We start from the raw sequence: 22,418 nt of genomic DNA, 5'->3' as shown, positions 1-22,418 counted from the left end.
GAGAGTTGGACAGAGTAAGGCTACAAAATTGGGTAGAGCTGAAAGGAGATAAAAAAATATATTCTCTGTGAATCATTCTGATCTTCTCACTTTTGACTCATGACAGTAGTTGCAGATAAGGGGCCTGGGGAGATTTCTTGGCCCCTGTCAGCACAGATTTTAAGGCCTGGCCTTCCAGTTTCACAAAGTAGAAGCTTTATTCTAAGAACAAGCCATTTTTTCTGATTTACATGGGTATGAGAAATAAAGCAGATGTATATATTTGTTTTGACTTTGTGCACTCTTTGTCCTCTAGTAAAATAAAAACGTGTGTGACTTTGGAGCAATGCTATATCTTTTTAAAAGTCAAAGATTGATACCCAAAGAATATTTATTTTAAAATGTGTTTTTTGTATTTCTCTTCCTTTTCTGCTACCATTTTATGTAGCATCTGTAACATTACTGATGGTCACTATTTTATTTGGCCTGACTCTGCAGTTTGTCAAATAAACCCATACCCTCTTTAGGGACTTAGGTCATGTTTTGATCTTGCTCACTTAGCCAGGCTTTGTTACACTACAAATGTTTGCACGGTTTCTCAGGCAGCAGCACTCCTATTCCGAGGGCTCAACTTTTAATCCTAGCCTCAGTGGTCACAGCTGGCAGATTTGGTGGAAGTCTGCTGTAATCATATTCTCATGTCCTGTATTCAAAATGCACTTTCTACCTAACATTTAACCTTTGAATGTGGCATTACCCTTGACTCAGTTGGCAGCACACTCACCTCTAAGTCATAAGGTCATATAAGGTTCAAACCTCACTCCAAACATTTGAGTATATCATTTATAATAATAGCTTCCATTTATCTAGCATCCTTAGTATAGTGAAATGTCCCAAGGCACATCTCAGGAGCAGCTATCAAACAATATTTGATACCAAACCACATAAGGGAATATTGGAATGGGTGAGTGAAAGCTTGGTCAAAGAGTTTGGAGGGATATCTTACAGGCGGAGAGAGAGGTAAAGATGCAGTGAAGTTTAGGGAGCTTATCTAAACAATTGAAGGCATGGCCTCCAACGGTGGAGCAATGAAAATCAGGGATGTGTATGAGGCCATAGAATTGGAAGAGTGCAATATCATGACATGTTATAGGGCTGGAGGAGGTTGCAGAGATAAGGAAGGGCAAAACCTTAGAGGGATTTGAAAACAAGTTTGAGAATTTAAAAGTTGAGGCATTGCTGAACTAAAATGTTACTTTAATGCTGTACTGGAGGAGTGCCAGTCATTTGTAGGAGACATTAAGTTGAGGGTCTTTTCTGTCCTGAGTCAATGTAAAAGATCACAATACATTGTTTGAACGAGTGCTCCCGAGTCCCAGTTAACATTTATGCTTCGGTCACAATCATCAAAAACAAATGAACTGGTCCTTTACTTTGCTGATGTTTGTTGGGATCTGTTGATTATTAGAGCCTACAATAAATTGGTGAGTTTATTAGAAGTTTGTAACATAATCAAGAGTTGAAAGAAAAGCCTTAAACGTAAAGCTTTAGGCCTAAGCATTTGGGAAATTACATTTGAATCCCAAGTTTGCATCCTCTCTCTCTCTCTCCAGGTGCCATGCCCTAAGATAGCATGGGCAACCATGGGCTTCCATTGGATTACTTCATGGTTATGCTTGGCAAAGTACTGCAGTAGTTTGCCATTGTCTTCTACAGGTCATGGTTGGCCAGGAGTCTCTTCCACTCTTATCACCTGCCTAAACCACTTGTTCCCAGACATGGATGCAGCAGAATGCATCCCACATAGAATACAGCATAACGTGGAGAATAAGCAGAGGCTGCACAGAGCAGGACAAACTGCTGGAAGAGAAAAGGGGAGGAGAAGGAGAGGAACTCTCAGTTAGGAGGCTACTTCCACCCAAAGTGTTCAGGTAACAATTCTTCCACCTGAACTTCAACGCGGAACAGGATGTCAGATGTTTCCAATTCACTAAGGTCACCTGCTGCAGCCACAAGTCCAGCCTCGGAGCAGGGTGAGGATGCTTTGCTAGCGGCTTAAAAGCTATGAATGTTTATGCATCTGACTTCTTTCAGGCTGGAGTCTGAATTATTTGTAAAATCTCCCAGTTTGCTGTCCACTTTTGTCTAAGGGGAGCCTCTGAGGCTCTGTATTCTAAGAGGAGCTGAATGGATTTCATTCTATCTTGCCAGAAAGAGCTAGATGAAGTGAGTACATGGCTTTGCGAGGTTTGTAGTCATCACGAGGGTGCAGTATGCCATCGACTGCATGCACATTCATTTTGCATGCGCTGGATGTCAACTCTTGAGATGTACCACAACTAAAAGGTACCCCCTCTATGTGCGACCATATGCTGTGTACCATGCAGGTCAATGCCCACCATGCTGTCAGAAGCCATGATGCCTTCATTCTGTGTTGGTCCGCTGTGTCATCTGCATTTGAACCATCATGACAAACGAAAGGGTGGTTACAGGGTGACAAGGGCTATCCTTTGACAACCTCGTTATGAGTCAGGTACATAACTAATGTACATGTCGGAAGTATGTATATAGCAACACCGTACTACCACACAAAGTGTGATAGAGTAGACAATCGGGGTGCTAAAACAATGCATCCACTGCCTGGGCTGCTCTGGAGGAGACCTGCTCTACTCGACAGAGTGCATGTCAAGATTCCTGTGGACCCGCTGGACCTAGCAAAACTTGTCCTCATGAGGGCACAGTCCTTGTCACCAGTGATGCAGTGACCAACTGTGCAGGAGGAGGCGAAGGACAAGAAGGAGAAAGGGAGGAAGCAACCAACCTTTCCTGGTTGGGATTTTTGTGATCGACTCAGCTGACTCGGTGATGCCAGCAAGATCATAAGGTCATAAGAAATAGGAGCAGGATTAGGCCATTCAGTCCCTCGAGCCTACTCTGCCATTCAATAAGATCATGGTTGATCTGATTGTGGCCTTAACTTCACTTTCCTGCTTGATCACCATAACTCTTGATTTGTAGATCAAAAACCTGTATAACTCTGCCTTGAATATCATTGATCCAGCCTCCACTGCTCATTGTAGAGCAGAATTCCAAAGACTAACGGCCCTCTGGAGAAAAGAAATTCCTTCTCATCTCCACCTTAAATGTGAGATCCCTTATTCTCCCTAGTTCCAGATTCCCCCATGAGAGGAAACATCTCCTCAGCATCCCCCTGTCAAGTCCCCTCAGAATCTTACATGTTTCAATAAGATCACCTCTTATTCTTCTACATACCAATGAATATATGCCCAACCTTCTTAACCTTTCCTTGCAAGAGAATCCCTTCATCCCAGGAATCAGCCAAGTGAACCTTCTTTGAATGGCCTCCTATGCAAGTCCTCCTTAAGTAAGGAGACCAAAACTGCACACCCTACTCTAGGTGCAGTCTCACCAATGCCCTGTACAGTTGTAGCAAGACTTCCCAACCTTTGTACAATAGTGTTGCAAAACTGGAGTTGGCTGAAAACTGGACATTTTTAGAGTGTACTGTGCATCAATTTTAATTGAGTAAAACAAAAAAAAACTTAACTGGACAAGTCGGCTGAGCACTGCATTGGCATGGTGTGGTGCCTGACTAGTTATCCCCTTCGCCGCTTGTGTGTCGATCTACTCCCACAATTCAAGCAACCCTTGATCCCACTCAGCCTGGCTTGACCCGAACCACCCATGGCCCAAACCGCCTGATCCAAAATCCAGCAAGATCTGAAATCTGGCACGGCCTCAGTCCTGAGGGTGTCGGTTTTGAGACACTGTATCTGTACTTTACTCCCTTTGCAATGAAGGACAACATTCCGTTTGTCTTCCTACTTGCTTGCTGTACCTGCATGTTAACTTCTTGTGATTCACGTACCAGAACACCCAGATCCCTCTGTACTGCAGCATTCTGCAGTCTCTCTCCATTTTAATAATATTCTGCTTTTCTATTCTTCCTGCCAAAGTGGGCAACCTCACATTTTCCCACATTATACTTCACCTGCCAATTTTTTACCCACAGATTCACAAGAACCTATCTATATCCCTTTGCAGACTCTTTGGCCAGGATTTTCCCCTCGGCGATTTGGGGGCGGGGCCTGGTCACCGAGGGGAAAATGACACGGGATGACGTCGGGAGGAACCCCCAAAGTCATCCCAGTCCATTTAAATTTTTGGGAAGGCGGGCGGACAGCAAAACCAGCTGTCCGTCGGCCGACGTGTCAATGGCCAATTGAGGCCATTGACAGGCTAATTAAAGTAATTAAAGACCTGCCCATCCAAGCTTAAGGCTGGTGGGCAGTCCAGGAGCCCCAGCGGGCTCCAGAGTATTCATGAAACTTCATCCACTGGCAGGATGAAGTTTCATGTCTGTTTTGTAAATAATTAATAAAGTTTATGTGTTCTTTATTAACATGTCCCATCTCTGCATCTTGTTGAATGAGGGGGAAGTGGATTGTGAGATGGAGGGTTCAGTATGAGCATACTGTCATCTTCAAAGATTGCAGCCCCACCATTGGCCATGCCTTTAGTCGTGGTCACTCCAGTGCTGGCGACTGTTGTCTTCTCCACGCAAGTAAGACTTGCAGCCATGCCTGTCCCCATCAGTTGGTGCTGCTGCCTCCAATTATGCTCCACCACCCTGTCCTGCAAGAGAGAGGGAAGTGTAACTGTCAGTGTGGTGTAATGCGTTTGGATGATGTAGCGATCATTGTTAAATAGCTGGCAGTGTGAAATGACTGTGAGATGTGGGTGTGAGGCAGTGCTAAGTGTATGAAGGTGAGATGAAATGTAAGGTATGAATTCTGATTGATGGAGATTGTTGGTAGGTGAGTGATGGGGATGTGGTGCATTGAGTAGTGTATAAGGCCAGTTGTGCAGTTGGTGGGATATGACATTTGAAGATACATTCACTGACCATGACCACTTGTGGTAGGAGTGGGATGGGTGGAGTGTGGGACAGGAATCCTCCCAATTGACTCCAATTAACCTGTGAAAAATTCTAAAATAAAGCGAAATACTACGGAGGATGGAAACCTGAAATAAAAACAGAAAGGGCTGGAAAAACTCAGCTTGTCTGGCAGCATCTGTGGAGAGAGAAAAACAGTTAATGTTCCAGTTGAGAAGAATAGTCATTTTCGACTCACAACATTAACTCTGTTTCTCTCTGCACAGATGCTGCCAGACAAGCTGAGGTTTTCAAGCGCTTTCAGGGCTAAGGTTCTAATTTTGAAAGTGCCAGACAGCTTACCCACACCTTCAGAAACTCACCAGCAGTAGGAAGCAGAGTAAACAGTGGGATGCCCCAGGATATAATCCTGGCCCCATAAGAGAACCAATGAGGCAAAGGGGAACTGGGCAGTTGGCAAGGGCGTGCAATTGGCACTGCATAGGTAGCAGGGAGAGTGGGCACAGCACCCGGGCTTTGAACAGGGTTGGCATCCATGGCATATCGATTTTGGCTCCTTCCAAAGATCAGATGCAGGCCCCGCCCCCACCCGCCAACTGGAAGATGCAGCCCAATGGGTAGAATTTTCCCCCCTTTGGGGGGGTTGTGCGGCGTCAGGCACGGGCAGGCGCGGACCCGATCGGCATCCCCGATCGGGTCCATGCTGCCATTTTACGTGGGCAGGCCAATTAAGGCCCGCCCAGCGTAACGCGCACCCGGAAGCACTATGTACTCCCTGTGCGGGTGGGGGGGTGTTCCCTGAGTTGGGAGTGTACCTCTGTGCCTCAGGGAGATTAGTTTTAAGTTTTAACAGTTCAATAAAGTGTTGAAAAAATTTTTATGGCATGTCCCCTCATGTGAAACTGTCACATGAGCTGGGACATGTGCATTAATTTCAATAAAAACTTTTGAGAAAATTTAAAATCATTCATGAAACTTCATCCCGCCTGTGGATGAGGCTCCATGAAAAATGCGAAGGCCGCCTGGGATCTTCACATGCCTGCCAACCTTAAGGTTGGACAGGTAGCTCCGTTAATTATTTTAATTGTTAGTTAAATGGCCTTAATAGGCCTTTGACAGTTTGGTGGGCGCGCAGCCAACTCAGTTGCGCGCCCACCAAACTGAAATTCTAAATGATGCACGGTGACGCATGCCCAATGTCACCCCGTGTCATTTTACGCCTCGGTGAGCGGGCCTCATCCCTGCTCGCCGAGCTGAAGATTCTCCCCAACAAGTAAATAACTGTTTATTGAACAAACTGTCGTTAACCATTGGCAAAAGAAAGTAATATGAACTGCTAATTTCTAACTCTACAGCCTAAACTCTGCCCCCTCTTAAATCCCTATATACACAAACACACACATCACAAGACACATAAGACACACAAAACATGGATTTTACAGGTGGGATAAAACAGTTCAATTGCACTAATTCTGGAGTACAGGATTTAATGGGTTGATTTTGATCGATGTCTTCCAAATTCTTTTCAATTCTTGTTGATAACACAAGGTGGTCTTCCAGCACTTTTAGTATTTAGTTCACTGGTTGAGAACTTGCTTTTCAATGTCTCTTCCAGTGATTTTCCCCTTTGCCTCTTGACAGGGGTTTTCAGAGAGCAAGCAGGTTACAGAGATATGAGGAGAAAAAGCAGATAGCTATTATTGTGGAATTACTGGAATCTTCCACACACAGGAGAAAGAGGTTTTAGGTCTTATTCCTTTCAGACTAGGAGCTATTCTTCCCTGGTCTCACACAAAACCCTGGTCACCTGGTCAGGAACCAATTAAAATGCTGTTGCCGGGCAGCTCCCTTGGTCCAGGACTCCTTTCTGGCACCATCCTGTCTTTCATGTTACACTCTGTTCCAGGACTGCAACATTGTATATATCTTTCATCCTGCTCCAGTGGACATGTCCTTCAAACTGCAGCCATTGCAATTCCAATGCACAATCCAACAGAAAATAAAAAGATATGTTCTTTACAATAGTCCAACAGAACTAAAAAGGTATGTTCCTTACAACAGTCAGGAGGTTTGAATAGTTAACATGGATGGGAGAACTATTTCGTTTTAGAGAGGGGGAATGTGATCACAAGCTCTGTATTTTTATTTTAAACTTAAAATGTAGTTGACTATTCTGTGGAAAAAAGGAATGAAGTGAATGACTAGCAGGAGAAAAAGAATAATTGACTCTAATTAGGGTATTTAGCTCCAATCTGATTTGTGACTTTTACTTGCCTGTGGAGTAATGTTTCCTTTACAAAGAGATTTAACTACAATTAATAACATTCCTGAACCCTGGTTTTCTTCTGTTTTCATTTTCATTAACATTGCACAAGTTGTTGTCTCGAGCTGAATTATTACGTTCATTATATGTATAAAAAAATCCATACTTAGCTTACTTAACTCATATGAACCGTCGCCAGAGATCCCAGATAAGGATTTTTGGCGGAGGATGGCGATCTAGCCTTCTCATGCAAAGATAAAATCTCTCTCCACGAGAGTCTAAAACCCTTTGGAGTTGTTTTTATATTAGCGTTCAAAACTGTTTTTCTCTTTAACCTGATTTTCTGTCCCCCCCACCACCAGCTCCCCCCCCGCCCCCCCACTACTCCCTAAAGATTTAGTGCTAGGATTAATGTTCAGTGATACACTTATGAGATGTCAACACTCTATTTATTAGAAAACAGTTACATTGCCCCCCCTCCCAGTTTTGCCATGTTGTATGTATGTTGTCACAGCCATTGGTTATATGTCTGCACACAATTGTTCATTCTCATATATAGTTTTTCTCAATTTATTCTCCTTTTCGTATGTGAACACAATATAATTTGCAGCTCTGAAATGATCTGAGCTTTTTAAAGCCTGTTTTATTCCCCCTCCTTCAGTAACATTATCCACTCTGGGACGATCTTGGCAAACTTGCTGGATTGCAATGACAATGTATCTATCAAACTGTAGAACTGCTTGGACTCATGCAAGGACTGATATAGAAAATACTTTCCGATATTGGGCAGTCACCGGGGGCATGTTCTGGTTGCTAATGGTTACCTGGATCAGTTTTGTACAGCTATGAAGAACAGCTTGTGCACTTTCACCTCTGACCTCCTTTGAATATCTGAGGTCTCGTCGGGGTCAGTGGTCCTCTATTTAAACATCAGACATGAATAATGGCGCCTGGCGCTCAGCCGACTAGTCCTCTCCTTTTAGTCATTCTAGTCTCTAGCAGGATTGATGGATGCACACTTAGCTTGTCTGCATGTACAGTATGGAATTCAAACACAGTAACTATTGCCTACTTGTCTTGTGCTTTGTCTTGCTGACAGTGCACATTTACATATTTGACAATGCTTTGGGTTTATGAGTTGTACCTATGTAATGAAAGAAAAGTGAAAATGGAGTATTTTTTACCCATGTTGATTAAGATCTTTTGAAGATGTTTGACATCTGATGGAGTTTAGTAGTTTAACAAATCTCGTTCAAAACCTAAATTACTTTACAGAAAATTGCCAAATTATAATCTGACAGAGAGAAATAAATGAATTGTTGAACATAGAAGCAGAAGAAGGCCATTCAGCCCGTCGAGCCTGCTCTGCCATTCAATACGATCATGCCTGATCGAACACTTCGATACCTTTTACCCAAACTATCCCCATAACTCTCTACATTATTGTTAATCAGAAATCTATCAGAAAGAAAGATTGAGTGGAAAGAGTACCCAGTGAATTGTAATGTGAAAGGTGGTCCCTTGCTATGGATCCAGTTAAAGGGTTTCTTTATTAAGCAGATGGGAGATGTCCATCTGTCCATGAATGCTAAGAAACATGATAATTAATTATTTGAGAAGCACTTAAAACAGGCTTAAATACCAATGTCACAATTGATTCCCTCCTAAATATTATTTACTAAAGAGCATTCTCAGACCTATACCCTTACATGTGGCAGTTTGTATGTGCATCACCACACACTGAATGTAGCAGTTGTTTGGTTTGGTTTGGTTTGGTCCCACCTATGAAAAATAGTGACATTTAGTCTTGCAATCTTGATGATGTTTCCAGCTGCTATGATGACATTCCCAGTGACCAGTGCTCTGGTAGCCCTCCTGCTATTTCCACTAACTGTGTCCTAGTGATCCTTTTGTCATTTTCATTGACCCAATGTTTTGGTGACAGTCAGTGGGAAGGATTTTCCCTGTGGCTCCTGAACCCTGCCCTCAGACTGAAATGTGGGTCAGAAATCGGCACTGTGTGGGAAACGGTCACTCATTGTAATTTTCCCTGGGGCGGCTAATTATTTGCCAGTGTGGGCTTGCCATCCAATTGATAGGGTGGGGGCAGGTTCTCAAAGCTGGAGGGCCAATCAGAGGACGTCTAGCTTGAAAGTAGCAGCAGCAGGAAGCAATGGCAGTTAATTAAGCGAGGGGACGCTTCAAAATGGAAGCACCCTTTCTTCCATCCTCACTTCCAAAAGTGGCTTTTGCAGTCAGGCCACCATTGTGGATTTGGGTTGGGGAGCCATCTGACCAAATAGCTTGCGGCTGCTGCTGCACTAGAAGGAAGGCTTCTAGGCCTGCAAGGAGTACTGGCCCCCAATCTCCACCCACCCCACCCCCCCACCCCCCCACCCCACACCTAATCTGCTGCTGCAGCTAAACTGGCCCCCATCTCCTTAAGGAACCTAGCCTCCTTTAATTGGCCCTTAATTACCTGGATCACTGCATGCGGACGGGTCACCTTACCACCCGCATCCTCCCTTCACAAAAATATCTTTGGGACAGGATGGGGCTTGAGAATTGACACGTGACAAGTGGCACTATTTTTAATGTCAACCCACCTCCAATTCAGGCCTCAGTATGGGCTAAAAATGAAGCCCTATTAGACAGTGTCTCCTAACCATCAGTCTAGTTCTGTTGCTACTGGTTGTTTGCAACAAGACTGTGCCTGTTTCAGATCTTAATCATTCTGGTTCTGTTTCTTTTAAAAAGTGTTGGCAAAGCAGAGAAATGTCCCAAGTGATAAATGGGCAGAAGAGTTTGAAACAGATCTGACTCAAGCATGAGAATTATTTTACTTTGTTTCAATTCACTATTTTAACAACCTGATGCCATTTGCATTCGGGAGTGACAAACTGTCCCAATGGGCAAGATAATTCTCACAAAGAATCAGACTGTTTCCAGGACAGCAAAGGGTTTGTGTTTGGATGGGGCAAGAGCAATGGTTGTCGATTTGAATATTAAAGTACTTGACCTAAGGGCAGCCCTACCACTGGAACTTGTGGTTTAACTTGAGTCAATACAGGAAACCTTGCCTAGATCTGAGCTGGGTTGTCAGATTCAGCTTTATTTTTGGGTACTTTTGTGTGGTGGTGTGTGACCAGTTAGTTGGTGGAGCTCCTAACTGCCTGATCCTTATCTTGACTGCACAGTAGGGAAGTTCTAAAGGCAGCACAATGGTGCAAGTCAAGAATGAAAAACAAGTGCGCGACCCAAAGACATTCATATAGTATTTAAAATATTTGCTGTAAAGAGTATAAATCAGACCCTCCATCCAGCAGTTAAAGAATTCTTAAAGGGGAGCTGACAAACCTAAGGGAGGTGGAAGAGGCAGGACATTGCATTTTGTTAATGATAACAATGTCACAAGGAAGTGAGCATTGGAAAAAGCATGGATTGGGGAAAGACTGCTCAATCTAACAAATTATTCTTTTTTATGGATCATCTGCAATCTACCCATTTTGGGCTCCCTTCCATCTCTGTAATCTCCTGAGGGAAAGTTCTGAATAAACATTCCCTGATCCTTGAAGATTATTAAGCAAAACTACTGGATATAACTTCATCTCTGTGTCCACTATTCAATCTAATCTTCTAGCCTACTCAGTTAACATCTTTGCCCCATCCCCACTCCCCAGTGGAAAGTATTCATTGTATAGCACAGCACCATTACATCAATTCCTTCACTGCCATAGATAGTATTCAGATTGGGTGCGGTATCGTACAGACACAAAGAAGATTCTGGAGTTTCCACTTGTGCACAAATGTTCTCCATTTTGGAATGGCTCTGTTCATTTTCTTGTTTCTTTATTTTTCAACAGGAGATTGTATTAGTGGTATTTTTTGGAACTGAATACATCGTCCGACTATGGTCAGCAGGCTGTCGCAGTAAATACGTTGGATTTTGGGGAAGGCTGCGCTTTGCCAGGAAACCTATCTCGATCATCGGTGAGTGTCTGTTACAGTTACACCTTACTTGGAGTGCACACTCAGTCATCAACCCTTAGTTGTGCACCTTTTAATAGGAATGATTTGTTTAGAGACTGATAGGATTTTTGGAAAAAGAAACATGTCGGGTGGTACTGCATTGGGACACAGAATCAGTGGTATAGGCCCCAACTGAAGGATTGTGTTCAATTCTAGGAACCACCTTTTAGGAAGGATGTCAAGGTCTTGGAGAAGGTGCAGAGAAGAATGGCACCAAAGATGGGTGACTTTAGTTATATTGAGAAGCTAGAAAAGCTGGGGTTGTTCTCCTTAGAGCAGAGAAGGTTAAGAGGAAATTTAATAGAGGTGCTCAAAATCATGAAGGGTTTTGATAGAGTAAATGAGGAAAAACTGTTTCCAGTGGCAGAAAGACGATGTAAATTTCAGGTAATTGGCAAAAGAAACAGAGATGAGATGAGGAAGCCATATTTTATGCAGCAAATTGTTATGATCTGGAATGCACAACTCAAAAAGGTAATGGGAGCACATTCAACAACAACTCTCAAAAGTGAATTAGATAAATACTTGAAGAGGCAAACTTTGCTTGGCTATGGGGAAAGTGTATAACTGGATAGCTCTTTTGAAGAGCCGGTGCAGGTGTGATGGGCCAATTAGCCTCCTTCTGTGCTGTATCATTCTCTCATTCCATGGTTCTAATCATACAGCACAGTAGAGACTGTTCAGCCCATCGTGCCTGAACTAGTTCTTTGAAAGAGCTATCCAATTAATTCCACTCCCCTGCTCTTTCTCCTTTATATATCCATGGAGTGCTTTTGTATCTGTAACTTTTTTTCTGTGGGGTTATAGATCCTTATATAAGGACGCAGTGAGCAGAAAGAAGCTATTTTCATTTAAGGAGGGAAACATCCTAATCTATGGATCCTAACATCCTTCTGAGTTCTTCTGCATCTTCTCGCAATTGGCTTCAGAGCAAGGAGCCTGGAGCAGACTGATGGACATTTCAGTTGAGGGTATTGAGTAGTGCTGCAAGCCCTGAAAGAAGGAAAAGAAGATATATCTTAAAAGGAGAAAGTCACAACAGACAAAATAAAATATCAGTTCACTTTATTGTAAGTGTTTACAAAAGCAGAATGAATAATTGGTGATGATGGGCAGAGAACAGACTGTGATGAGCCATCATTACTCGTCATTGTGTAAGAACATGTTGCATTTTAGTAAATACTCCATCAAACACTGATTCCTTTTCTCCAAGGTTTGTAGGATGTAAGGTGAATCCTAAACTTTTATAACCTCCCCTGATTTTGTGTTTTCCTGGCAGATCTCATAGTGGTGGTGGCTTCTGTTATAGTCCTCTGTGTGGGCTCAAATGGACAAGTTTTTGCAACATCAGCCATCAGGTAGGCAGAACAAGCTTGGACCTCTTTATCAACTGGGTTTGGTGCTGGACCACCACCATTGTTAATTGTGGGTAAGCCAAAAGCATACAAAGCAACTTTCCTCTCCTGCCCTCCATATTGGAAACATGCTAGATTTTCCATGTGGTGTTTGGGGCACATGGCCCACTGGTATGTGTGAGGTCAAGAAATTACCCTTTAAAAGCCCATTCTCCCATTTTGGGATAGGTCATGTGCCGGTTTCTTAAATGCCAGTGACAGACCTGCCCTCTTGAAGAACCACTTGACTTCCTCAGACCTGTACCATGGCTGGTCAAGAGAACCGGTTGACTTACTCCCAGACCTTGGCATCTGGAGCAGGATAGCCTTGCTTTACAGCATACAGAAGTTTAGCATAGAGTGATTCACTCTCCAATGCATTTTTATATCCTCATTCCCACCCTTCCTGTTGTAAGTACCTGGTCTTGACAAGACAGTTTGTCTGTGATCAGTGTCTCAAAGCCAAATGCTACCATGAAGCATCTTGTTGGAGCTGCAGCTTGTGGTGCCAAAATATCAAAACTTTGGGCTGGAATTTTACTCTCTTACTTTACTGGGGGGCAGGTTGGTAGGTGGGAGGGCATAAAATTGGGCGCCACAGCAGCCTGGTACCTGTGAGACCCTGGACTTATCAATAAATTGGCACTCCATGTTACTCGTCTTTGCGGACTGCCTGAGGTCCCAGGAGTGGCCACTGCTCCCAGCAATCTAACGTCATTCCATAATCCAGAAAATTCCAAAATCCAGAAATGACTTGATCCCAAGCATTTCTGGGCTGGACAGATTACAGTGTGTCAGTAAAAGTGCTTCATGAAGCTGTTAGGTTGTCATAAAGACCCAACTGGTTCCCTCCAATCCTCTTTTTAGCTCTGAAGAAGAGTCACATGGACTCAAAACATTAACTCTGCTTCTCTCCCCACAGACACTGCCAGACCTGCTGAATTTTACCAGCATTTTCAGTTTTTATTTCCAACTAATGCCTTTTAGGGAAGGAAACCAAATGTGACTCCAGTCCCACATGGATGTAGTTGAGTCTTACCTGCTTTCTGAAGCACCCTAGTAAGCCACTCAGTGGTATCAAAAATCTGTAAACATTGTGAGACACCTTTATCATACAGACTGGAATGGTTCAAAAAAAGTCCCATCACCAGCTTTACAGAGTAACAAGAGATAAATGGTAGTGACGTCATTATCCCAAAAATTAATAAAATAAAGTGCTCCCAAGGCTGTAGCCTAAAGATTGGTTTTAATCTTGATTCTCTCTGGAGGTCAGTACCTTCAGTATTTAGGCCTAGATTTTAAACTCTGATAACAAAAGCCACAGCCACTGGAACCTACAGACCTGGTTACCTATCTAGCAGCTTAATGGAGCATTGCTTTTCTTTCATTCCAGGGGCATCCGTTTCCTGCAAATCCTTCGAATGCTGCATGTTGATCGGCAGGGAGGCACCTGGAGACTTTTGGGATCAGTTGTCTTTATCCATCGACAGGTGGGGTGGTCTGACCTCGTGTTCTAGGCGTCAATTTAAACAATGAGTCATAAAGACAGCTGGCTTCCATCAAAGTCCTCATCTCATCTAATCTAGCCTGACAAGAACTTTCTTTAGTCTCCATCCTTGTTGCTCGATTCCATTCTCAAGACTTGTTAAATGTACTTGTAGATAACTGGCAGAACCTGTAACGCTGCTGTGTTTACTATCAAATACAATCATTCCAATCCACATGTTGTCTTTTGCTATGGAGATCAATTAGGTTAATTTTAGCAATGAGGAAATGTTAATGGACCAGAATTTGCTAGAGGGGGACATCTCATGGCAGGTTTGGACAATTAGACCTTTCCCTGCACTCCTTGGCTCAAACATTTTGCCCTGTAAGTTAAAAGTGCAAGCTGATAACAGGCATTGGACCATCTGGGACCTTTTGAATTATGCAATCATCCCCTTAACCAAGGGGATTTAAGAGAGAAAAAGGAAGTTTTGCATTTATATAGTGCCTTTCATGACCACTGGACTTCAAAAATTGCTTTACAGCCAATGAAGTGCTTTTGAAGTGTTGTAATGTAGAAATGGATTGGGAAGTAAACAGGAAGGACTGAGAAGGAGGGTGAATTAGAGGGGGTGAATTTACTATCAAATCAGGTACAGGAAGAGAAATAGAGAGAGCAAGAAAGATTTGATTAAGGGAGTGAGAATGAGACAAAGGAAAAGTAATAAAAATATTAGAAAGCTAAAATTTGATGTTTTTTAAAATCTCCAATAATAATTCACAAACTGAAGGAATGGGGTACCATATTTTTAATTGTTCACTTTCTGAACCAGAGAGGCGATTGGCAGGCTATAAAAGTTATCACACTGTCCAAAGGGTATTAATGCTATTAGTTACTAGACTTAACTTTCTGTGGCCTGTTTAATGAGCAATTAACATGCGAATACAGCAACCCCATGAACATACAGTAAGGGTGTGATATTGTTTTGGCAAAGCTGTGGCGGAATGGTCCAGTTCATCCAATTTGTGGCGATTTGCAATTTGGTATAAAGTCTTATCTGAAGAAAACTTCAATGATGCAGCACTCCCTCAGTAAAGCAGTGGAGTGTCAAGCTAAATGCTGTGCAGAGCTATGGCTAATTTTTTGATGTGATCCTTGCAGTTATCGTGACTCTCTGGGTGAAAGCAATGTGTAGTTCGGACCTTAGCAGACAGGCCAAAATGGTAATTAATTTGATCCTTGACATTCCACTCCCCTTAGGTGGGAGGAGGTGTGGAAAGAAGTTAAAATAAGAAGGGAAAAACAATCAGAGGAATCAAAAATAAATTTTAAATGAGCCGTCCATGGTAGGAGTGGAAAAAAATATTATTCAATCATTGATCACGGCTATCCATGTTTTAGAAGCTTCTGCTTTTAAACAGTGAAGTATTTGCACACTATTTAACCAATCTGGGTTAAATTCTGACTAAAGTTAATGAGATTAAAGCACCTTCTCCTTCTTAGCAGTGAAATGGGTTTTGGACAGTCTTGAGTCAATTTTTGGTGAATACATATCCGCAACACTCTTTGTAATTCAGCACAAGTTGCCAGTCCTTTTCCATGGATGTCACATGAAGAGTGGATTAAGTGAGTGCAAATGTTGCACTGGCGTGGTAAGAGACTGGCGTTCTGAGTTTAGAGTTAAGACAAATTACTGGGCCAATGCAGAAGGAGGATTGCCTTGTACCTATGCTGAGGGCAATTGGTTTTGACTCTGGCTTCAAATAAAAGGAGAAATTGTTTCCCATTAAATTTGGCTTTTATTACCTTGAGTGTAGAAGATAGAGGGATGAACAGACTGAGGCATTTAAAATATTAAGAAAAATATTTGATAGAGTAGATGCAGAGAAGTTATTTCTGCTGGTGGAGAAATCAAAAATGGTTAGAGCTAAGCTATTTAGGAGAGAAGCCAGGAAGCATTTACACAAGGGATGGTGAAAATCTGGAATTTCCTCCCCCAAAATGCTGTGGACACTGAGACCATTGAAGCTTTGAAGACAAAGATGGATAAAAGATTTTTGTTGGGTAGGAGAATTAAGAATGTGGAGCTAAAGTGAATAAATGAGGTTGAGATCCAAAAATCAGCCAAGATCAAATTGAATGGTGGAGTGGGTTTGAGGGGCTGAATGGCCTATTCCTGTTCCTCTAGTGTTATGTTAACAAAATCTCTCACCGGTATAAAGTTAAGAAAACTATGCTGAGGAACAAATGTCTGCTCTTTAATTTTGTTGCTTTACCTTTGAATAGGAACTGATTACTACACTTTACATTGGGTTCCTGGGCCTGATCTTTTCCTCCTACTTTGTATATCTGGCTGAAAAAGATGCTGTGGATGACAGTGGCTCCCAGCAGTTTGGTAGCTACGCAGATGCCCTGTGGTGGGGTGTGGTAAGTGTCTTTAAGTGGGATAGCTCTATGCTCAGCAGAGTCATTTGGGAACGAGGGATTACTTTAGCAATCTGACCCGATAAGGAAATGGGTTGTAAAAGACTGTAATAGGGGCCAGGGATAATTAGTATCTGCTGTTTCCAGTTTGAAGCACTCCTGTAATTTTCTGCTCAGCTACAACTCCTGTCTTCTCCTGTTACAATTTTCTGATTGATATCTGGGTAGGTTAATGAGAAACTTGTGCTGTTTGTTCCAACAAGACATTATAGGGAACCCAAAAGTCTATTTGGTATATTGTGGCTCAGTAAGCAATGGTGATCCCTGATTTACAGTGGCTGAGAAGTGAGATTCTTTCCATTTACTATGACCAACTGAATTGGCAGTAGAGTGAATGAGATCTGGCTAAGGACTGTTTGACAGTGTAAAGCGCCAAACGAATATTAGCTAAATCCCTGCCAAGTTCCTTCTCTGTCTACAGGACGCTTCTAATAAGTGGATTTTTTTATCCATTTAATCTACCATTGAAGAGAAGTAATGCTTCTTGGAACCATAGCAATTTATAACACAGATTTACGCCATTTGGCTCATCATCTCTGATTTGACTTTTTGCTAAAGCAATCTAATGCTAATCACACTGTCCGGTTTTCTCCTCATGCCCTTTGTTTTCCTCTGTTTTAAATATGTATTCAGTTCTTCTTCAAACGATACAATTGTCTTTCCTTAATCACTCCCTGTGGCAAAGCATTCCACGTGCCAACAATCCTCTGAGTAAAAAAAGCTCTCTTAACCTCTGTCCTTCAATGACAATTTTAAATTGATGATCTCTGATCATGAGTGCTCAAGAAGAGAAAATATTATTTTCCTATTTATCTCATGAAAAACCTTTTTAATTTAAAATTACTTCTATTAAACTTCCCCTTAGCCTTCTTATTTCCATTACAAATGCTCCCAATATCTGAAAGTCTCTCCTCGTAATAAGGGTTTCCCATTGTTGCCATTAGGAGGTCTTGTGCCTCAGATGGTAGTGCCCTTGCCTCTGAGCCAAGAGCATCAGGTTCAAGTCCCACTCCAGGGCTTATTGGCCATGGAAGGAGTGTTCATGATGTGGTTCAAGCAGGTTGCTAGTCAGCCTGCACATCCTACCAACACTTCCCCACTATTTCCCAAAGGGAAAAAAGTGTGCGTGAAGATATGAAACAAGCAAACAATCATTGGCATTATCTGTGAATCCATGCCACATGCTGTCTGTAGCCCTCATGTTCTTTCCATAGTGGGCTACCCATAACTGCATGTAAATCCTCAACTGTGACCTAACCAAACTCTGTACAAATTTATCATTATGCCTTTATTCTTATATACTATGCCCCAATTATCTATCTACATTCCACTTTCATGGACATTATTATCTACATTAAACTCCATGTGCCATCTATCTCCCCCTTATTGTAATATGCCTATAAACAGAAGTTTAACTTTCCCAGAGATTTTGCCCTCTGTGCCCAATCCTAAATCACTTATATATGCAGAGAGCAAATATGGGTCCAATTAGACTAATTAGTTTATAGTTAACCAATGTATCCTCCTCTCCTGTCTTAAGCAGAAATATAACGTCAAGTACGCCCCAGCTTTGTAGCACAATTTATTTATCCTAGAGAATCAAGAATTCTCCTTTCCAGATTCATTCTGTAGCCAAAGCTACAGCCTTTCATGGCGTACTGACATATTAACTTTGCGTTCTGTTCATTTTATTGCAACCCATTCCTTCTAAGCATCCAGTTACCTCTAACAATTGATTCCAATCCTCCCCTAGAATACCTACACTTTCATTTGTAACATAATTTGTAAAAACTAATGTTAAATGCTTATGTGTTATCTCTTCTATTTTGATCCTTCACTGTTGAATGGTCCTGTTGTCTCTTTTATGATGTTGATCCTTTTTTAGGTGCTTATAAATGCCCTCACTCTTTGCTTTCATATTATCTGCTAGCTTATTCTAGCCAGTAGCTCGATATAATCATTTCCTTTTAAATAGCTTAAATAACTTCAGCTGGAAGCCCCAAGTTTTAAACACTGATTTTGGACTACATAACCAGACCTGGAAGTACAAGACTTATCAATATTACTTTTGATTAGGTTTACATTTGCAAACCTCAACGATGATCTCCATCTGATTGTCCATGATTGGAAGCAAACTGGGAATAGGGGTAGATTAGTTCTGTCCTGAGGAACTACTCAAAAGCTTGGGATACTTTTTTGTAAGCTCACTGCAATTTTTGAGTAAATTTCACAGTGATAATTCCATTTTAAGATGAGTGTGAGAGAAAAAAAGAGAGAAAATATATTCATAAAAAAGATGCAAAAATATTACCTCAATTGGATACCTCAAAGCAAATCTGCCTTCATAGCTAAACATCACAGATCGCTCACAAGTCACAGTTCAAAGTTCACTTATTAGGCCTATAAAGACTAGATCATGAACGCATGATCAGATGCACTGCATCACCACTGATGAATGCACACTGCCATCATCCTTACCACAGTCCATTGTCTATGTAGTTTAAAAAGTGGCAAGTGTCACAAGAAAGCAGTATTTGCAGTGAATGACACTGAGCTTTGTTTCACTGGATGTTACATGGAGTTAGTCTTCCTTTCAAAACCACAAGAGATTCTCACCAATAATCCTACCAACTTTCCAGTTTTCGTCATCCTGTTACTTAGGGAAAAACACCTATCTCAGTGAGACTTTTGAGTTAAGTACGCATTTAAGTGTTAACAATGTATGCGCAGTTACATTTCTAGTCGATATTATCTTTACTAAAAGAGAACTGCTTTACTGTTTGAGTTGCAGATTCTGTCAACACGCAACCAAACCTTTCCAAACTGCTGACCAAAACTTACTGTTCGTTCTAGTGCCATTGATTTGAATTAGGTCCAAGAATGTACAGAGGGCCCTAAGCCTGAAAGTTCTGAACAATGTGCATAGAATCATTGAAACATCAGCACAGAAGGAGATTATAAAGCCCACTGTATCTGTGCCAGAACTGGCTGCACATCGAAGTTTTGCACTCTGCTCTTCGCCTTGTAACCTTTAATGTTTTTTTTTTCTCCAAGCATTTATCTAATTCTCCTAAATGCTGTGATTAATTTACTTGTAAGACATTCTTTGTGTGGAAAAAAATCTCTTCTGACCTTAATGTTTCTAGCACTAAGTTTATGTGCCCTTATTACTCATTCATTCACCCCTGAAAATAATCTATTTATCCTCTCAAACCATTTCATAATTGATAACATTTTTATAAACAAGCCCACTGTCCCACTATAATAAAAACAGAAAATGCTGGAAAAACTCAGCGGGCCTGACAGCATCTGTGGAGAGAGAAACAGAGTTAACGTTTCGAGTCTGAAGAAGCGTAATACAGACTCAAAAAGTTAACTCTGTTCCTCTCTCCACAGAAGCTGTCAAGCCTGCTGAGTTTTTCCAGCATCTTCTCTTTTTATTTCAGATTTCCAGCATTCGCAATATTTTGCTTTTATCCCACTGTCCCACTACTGCCCCCCACTTCACTATGATTTTAGCTCTGGCCTCACACTAGTAAATCAACTTTGTATCTTTTATGTGTCTCCAATATATCCATTCTATGACATAACACAACATTCTATTAAAGGGCTACTGTAGGAATTGAACAGTGATCTGGAAGGATCAGAATACCAACAATGTAGAGTGCAGTCTATAGATTGTATTAATTCAAATAATTAGACCATAGCTTCATACCATCTTCCCACCTGCTATTGGTAAAAATCACTTTAAATGTGCAATGGCCTTCTCTCGGTTAGGTTGTAATTTAAGGTGTGCAGTTCCTGTTTTTTATTTTCTTTTGCAGAGTGGTGGCATGGCTGCCTTTGGCTCCTTTTCAAATGAACTAGAATGCAAGTCACTATCCAATCTCTCACTCTCTCCACTTTAGTGTTTAAAGTGCTTCCTATTTCTTCTACAGTACCAGTAATATAATAGTTTGTTGAAGTTTGCATCACAGTGAAAGGCTTTGTTTAGTGATAAGCCCCCAACTTTCCAATGAGAGAATCAGTGCAATACTGTAATAGGACACCTGGTCGCACTTCAAATAGAAACCAGTGGCGTATGTTAGTGAATTATTGATAAAGCTGTGTTATCTTTGAAGAGAGGACATCTGTGCACTGGTATCAGTCAGTGGCTCTGCCTCCAGGACTGAAAGCTGAAGCTTGTCCTTCAGATCAGTATCGTGCTGTCGTGTGACTTCACATTTCTAATCCTTTCTATTTTTGTTCAGGCACATGCTCCCCAGCTGTGCTCCATTACATTGTTTCACTAATCATTCACTGAATTAAGAAAAGAAAGAGAGAATAAAAGTATCTCTAACAAGGCTTTTACTTGTGTGAACTTGTTAAGTGTCTGATTTCAAACAAAAGAATATCTTTTTCTCTGCTTGGAATGAGAGCTGTACACCTCAGATACTGTTTCACTCTGTCCTCGTATATTTATGATTGTGACTACCCCTCCTCTTTTTTGCAATTAACTCCTAAAAAGCGAAGCTCCCAAGAAGGACTTGAACATTGGATTTTTATTCAGAGGCAGACGTTCAAAGAATAAATGGCACCGTCAGGGTCCATCGAACCATGTAGGCTGAGCTCATTTATTCCAGTGCGACCAGAAACACTGATGGTTTCACTTGTTCTTGGCAGCGGCAATTTAAAAGGGGGTTCAGAAACAGAGACACACAAAGGGTTCACATACACAAATCTCTGAAGGTGACAGTACAAGTTGATAAGGCTGTCTTTAAAAAGTATACGGTATCCTTGACATTAGCAATAGGGGCATAGAGCAGTGTGTACCATCTACAAGATGCACTGCATCAACTCAACAAGGCTCCTTCAACAGCACCATCCAAACTTGCGACATCCACCACCTAGCAGGACAAGGGCAGCAGATGTATGGGAACACCACCGACTGCAAGTTCCCCTCCAAGCCGCACACCATCCTGACTTGGAAATATATCACTGTTCCTTCACTATCGCTGGATCAAAATCCCTCCCTAACAGCACCATAGGTGTACCTACACCACATGGATTGCAGCAGTTCAAGCAGGCAGCTCACCACCACCTTCTCAAGGGCAATTAGAGATGGGCAATAAATGCTGGCCCAGCCAGCGACATCCACATCCCATGAAAGAATAGATAAAAGCAAGGAAGTTACGCTAAATATTTATAATTCACTGTGCAGGCCCCAACCATAGTATTTTGCCCAGTTCTGGACACCTGAAGGATGCAAAGGCCTTAGAGAGGATACAGAGGAAATTTACTGGGATGATACCAGGGATGAGGGTCTTAGTATTACAGAGACTAGAAAAGCTCAGGCTGTTCTCCTTAGAGCAGGGAAGGATAAGGGTAGATTTAAAGAAGGTGTTCAAAATTATGAGAAGTTTTGACAGAGTAAATAAGGTGAGATTCTTACCACAGGCAGAAAGGTTAGTAACAGGAGAACAGAGATTTAAGATAATTGTCAAAAATATATAGAGGTGAGGTTTTATGTTTTGTCCTGAAATAACACTATTAATAAGGTGAAGAAACTAGATTCAGTAGTAGCTTCAAAAGGAAATTGGATATACACTTGGAAAGAAAAAAATCTCAAAACTATGAGGAAAGAGCTGGTAGGGGGATGGGAATAATTGGATAGCTCTTCCAAAGAGATGGTGCGTGTACATTGGGCAGAATGGGCCTCTACAATTCTGTAAATTTCCATGACTCTATGGAGGGAATTTTAATCCCAAAAAACAGATTAGTTAGGGTTGAGTGGAAAGTGAAAATGTGAAAAAAATCACAAACCCAAAGCCAATCCACCTCGATCCTGCCCACTTCCAGTTTTAACAGATGTGGAAAAGAGAGTGA

At 41.7% G+C, this 22,418-nt stretch overlaps 1 protein-coding gene across 7 annotated transcripts in view; it reads left to right on the top strand.

The window, feature by feature from the left end:
- Positions 1 to 22,418, top strand: part of LOC144684740 (potassium voltage-gated channel subfamily KQT member 1) — a 767,141-nt gene that overhangs the window by 233,499 nt on the left and 511,224 nt on the right. For all 7 annotated transcript variants that reach the window (XM_078548916.1, XM_078548914.1, XM_078548911.1 and 4 more), the window contains exons 4-7: positions 11,024 to 11,150; positions 12,469 to 12,547; positions 13,977 to 14,073; positions 16,356 to 16,496. In XM_078548916.1, the coding sequence (XP_078405042.1) occupies positions 11,024 to 11,150; positions 12,469 to 12,547; positions 13,977 to 14,073; positions 16,356 to 16,496 (444 nt within the window). The remainder of the gene's footprint in view (positions 1 to 11,023; positions 11,151 to 12,468; positions 12,548 to 13,976; positions 14,074 to 16,355; positions 16,497 to 22,418) is intronic.

The sequence above is a fragment of the Cetorhinus maximus genome, chromosome 9 (genome assembly GCF_964194155.1).
Source record: "Cetorhinus maximus chromosome 9, sCetMax3.hap1.1, whole genome shotgun sequence".
NCBI classification, from domain to species: domain Eukaryota; kingdom Metazoa; phylum Chordata; class Chondrichthyes; order Lamniformes; family Cetorhinidae; genus Cetorhinus; species Cetorhinus maximus.
Note: the sequence above shows the minus strand (reverse complement) of the source record. Positions and strands in the feature narration are given on the sequence as shown.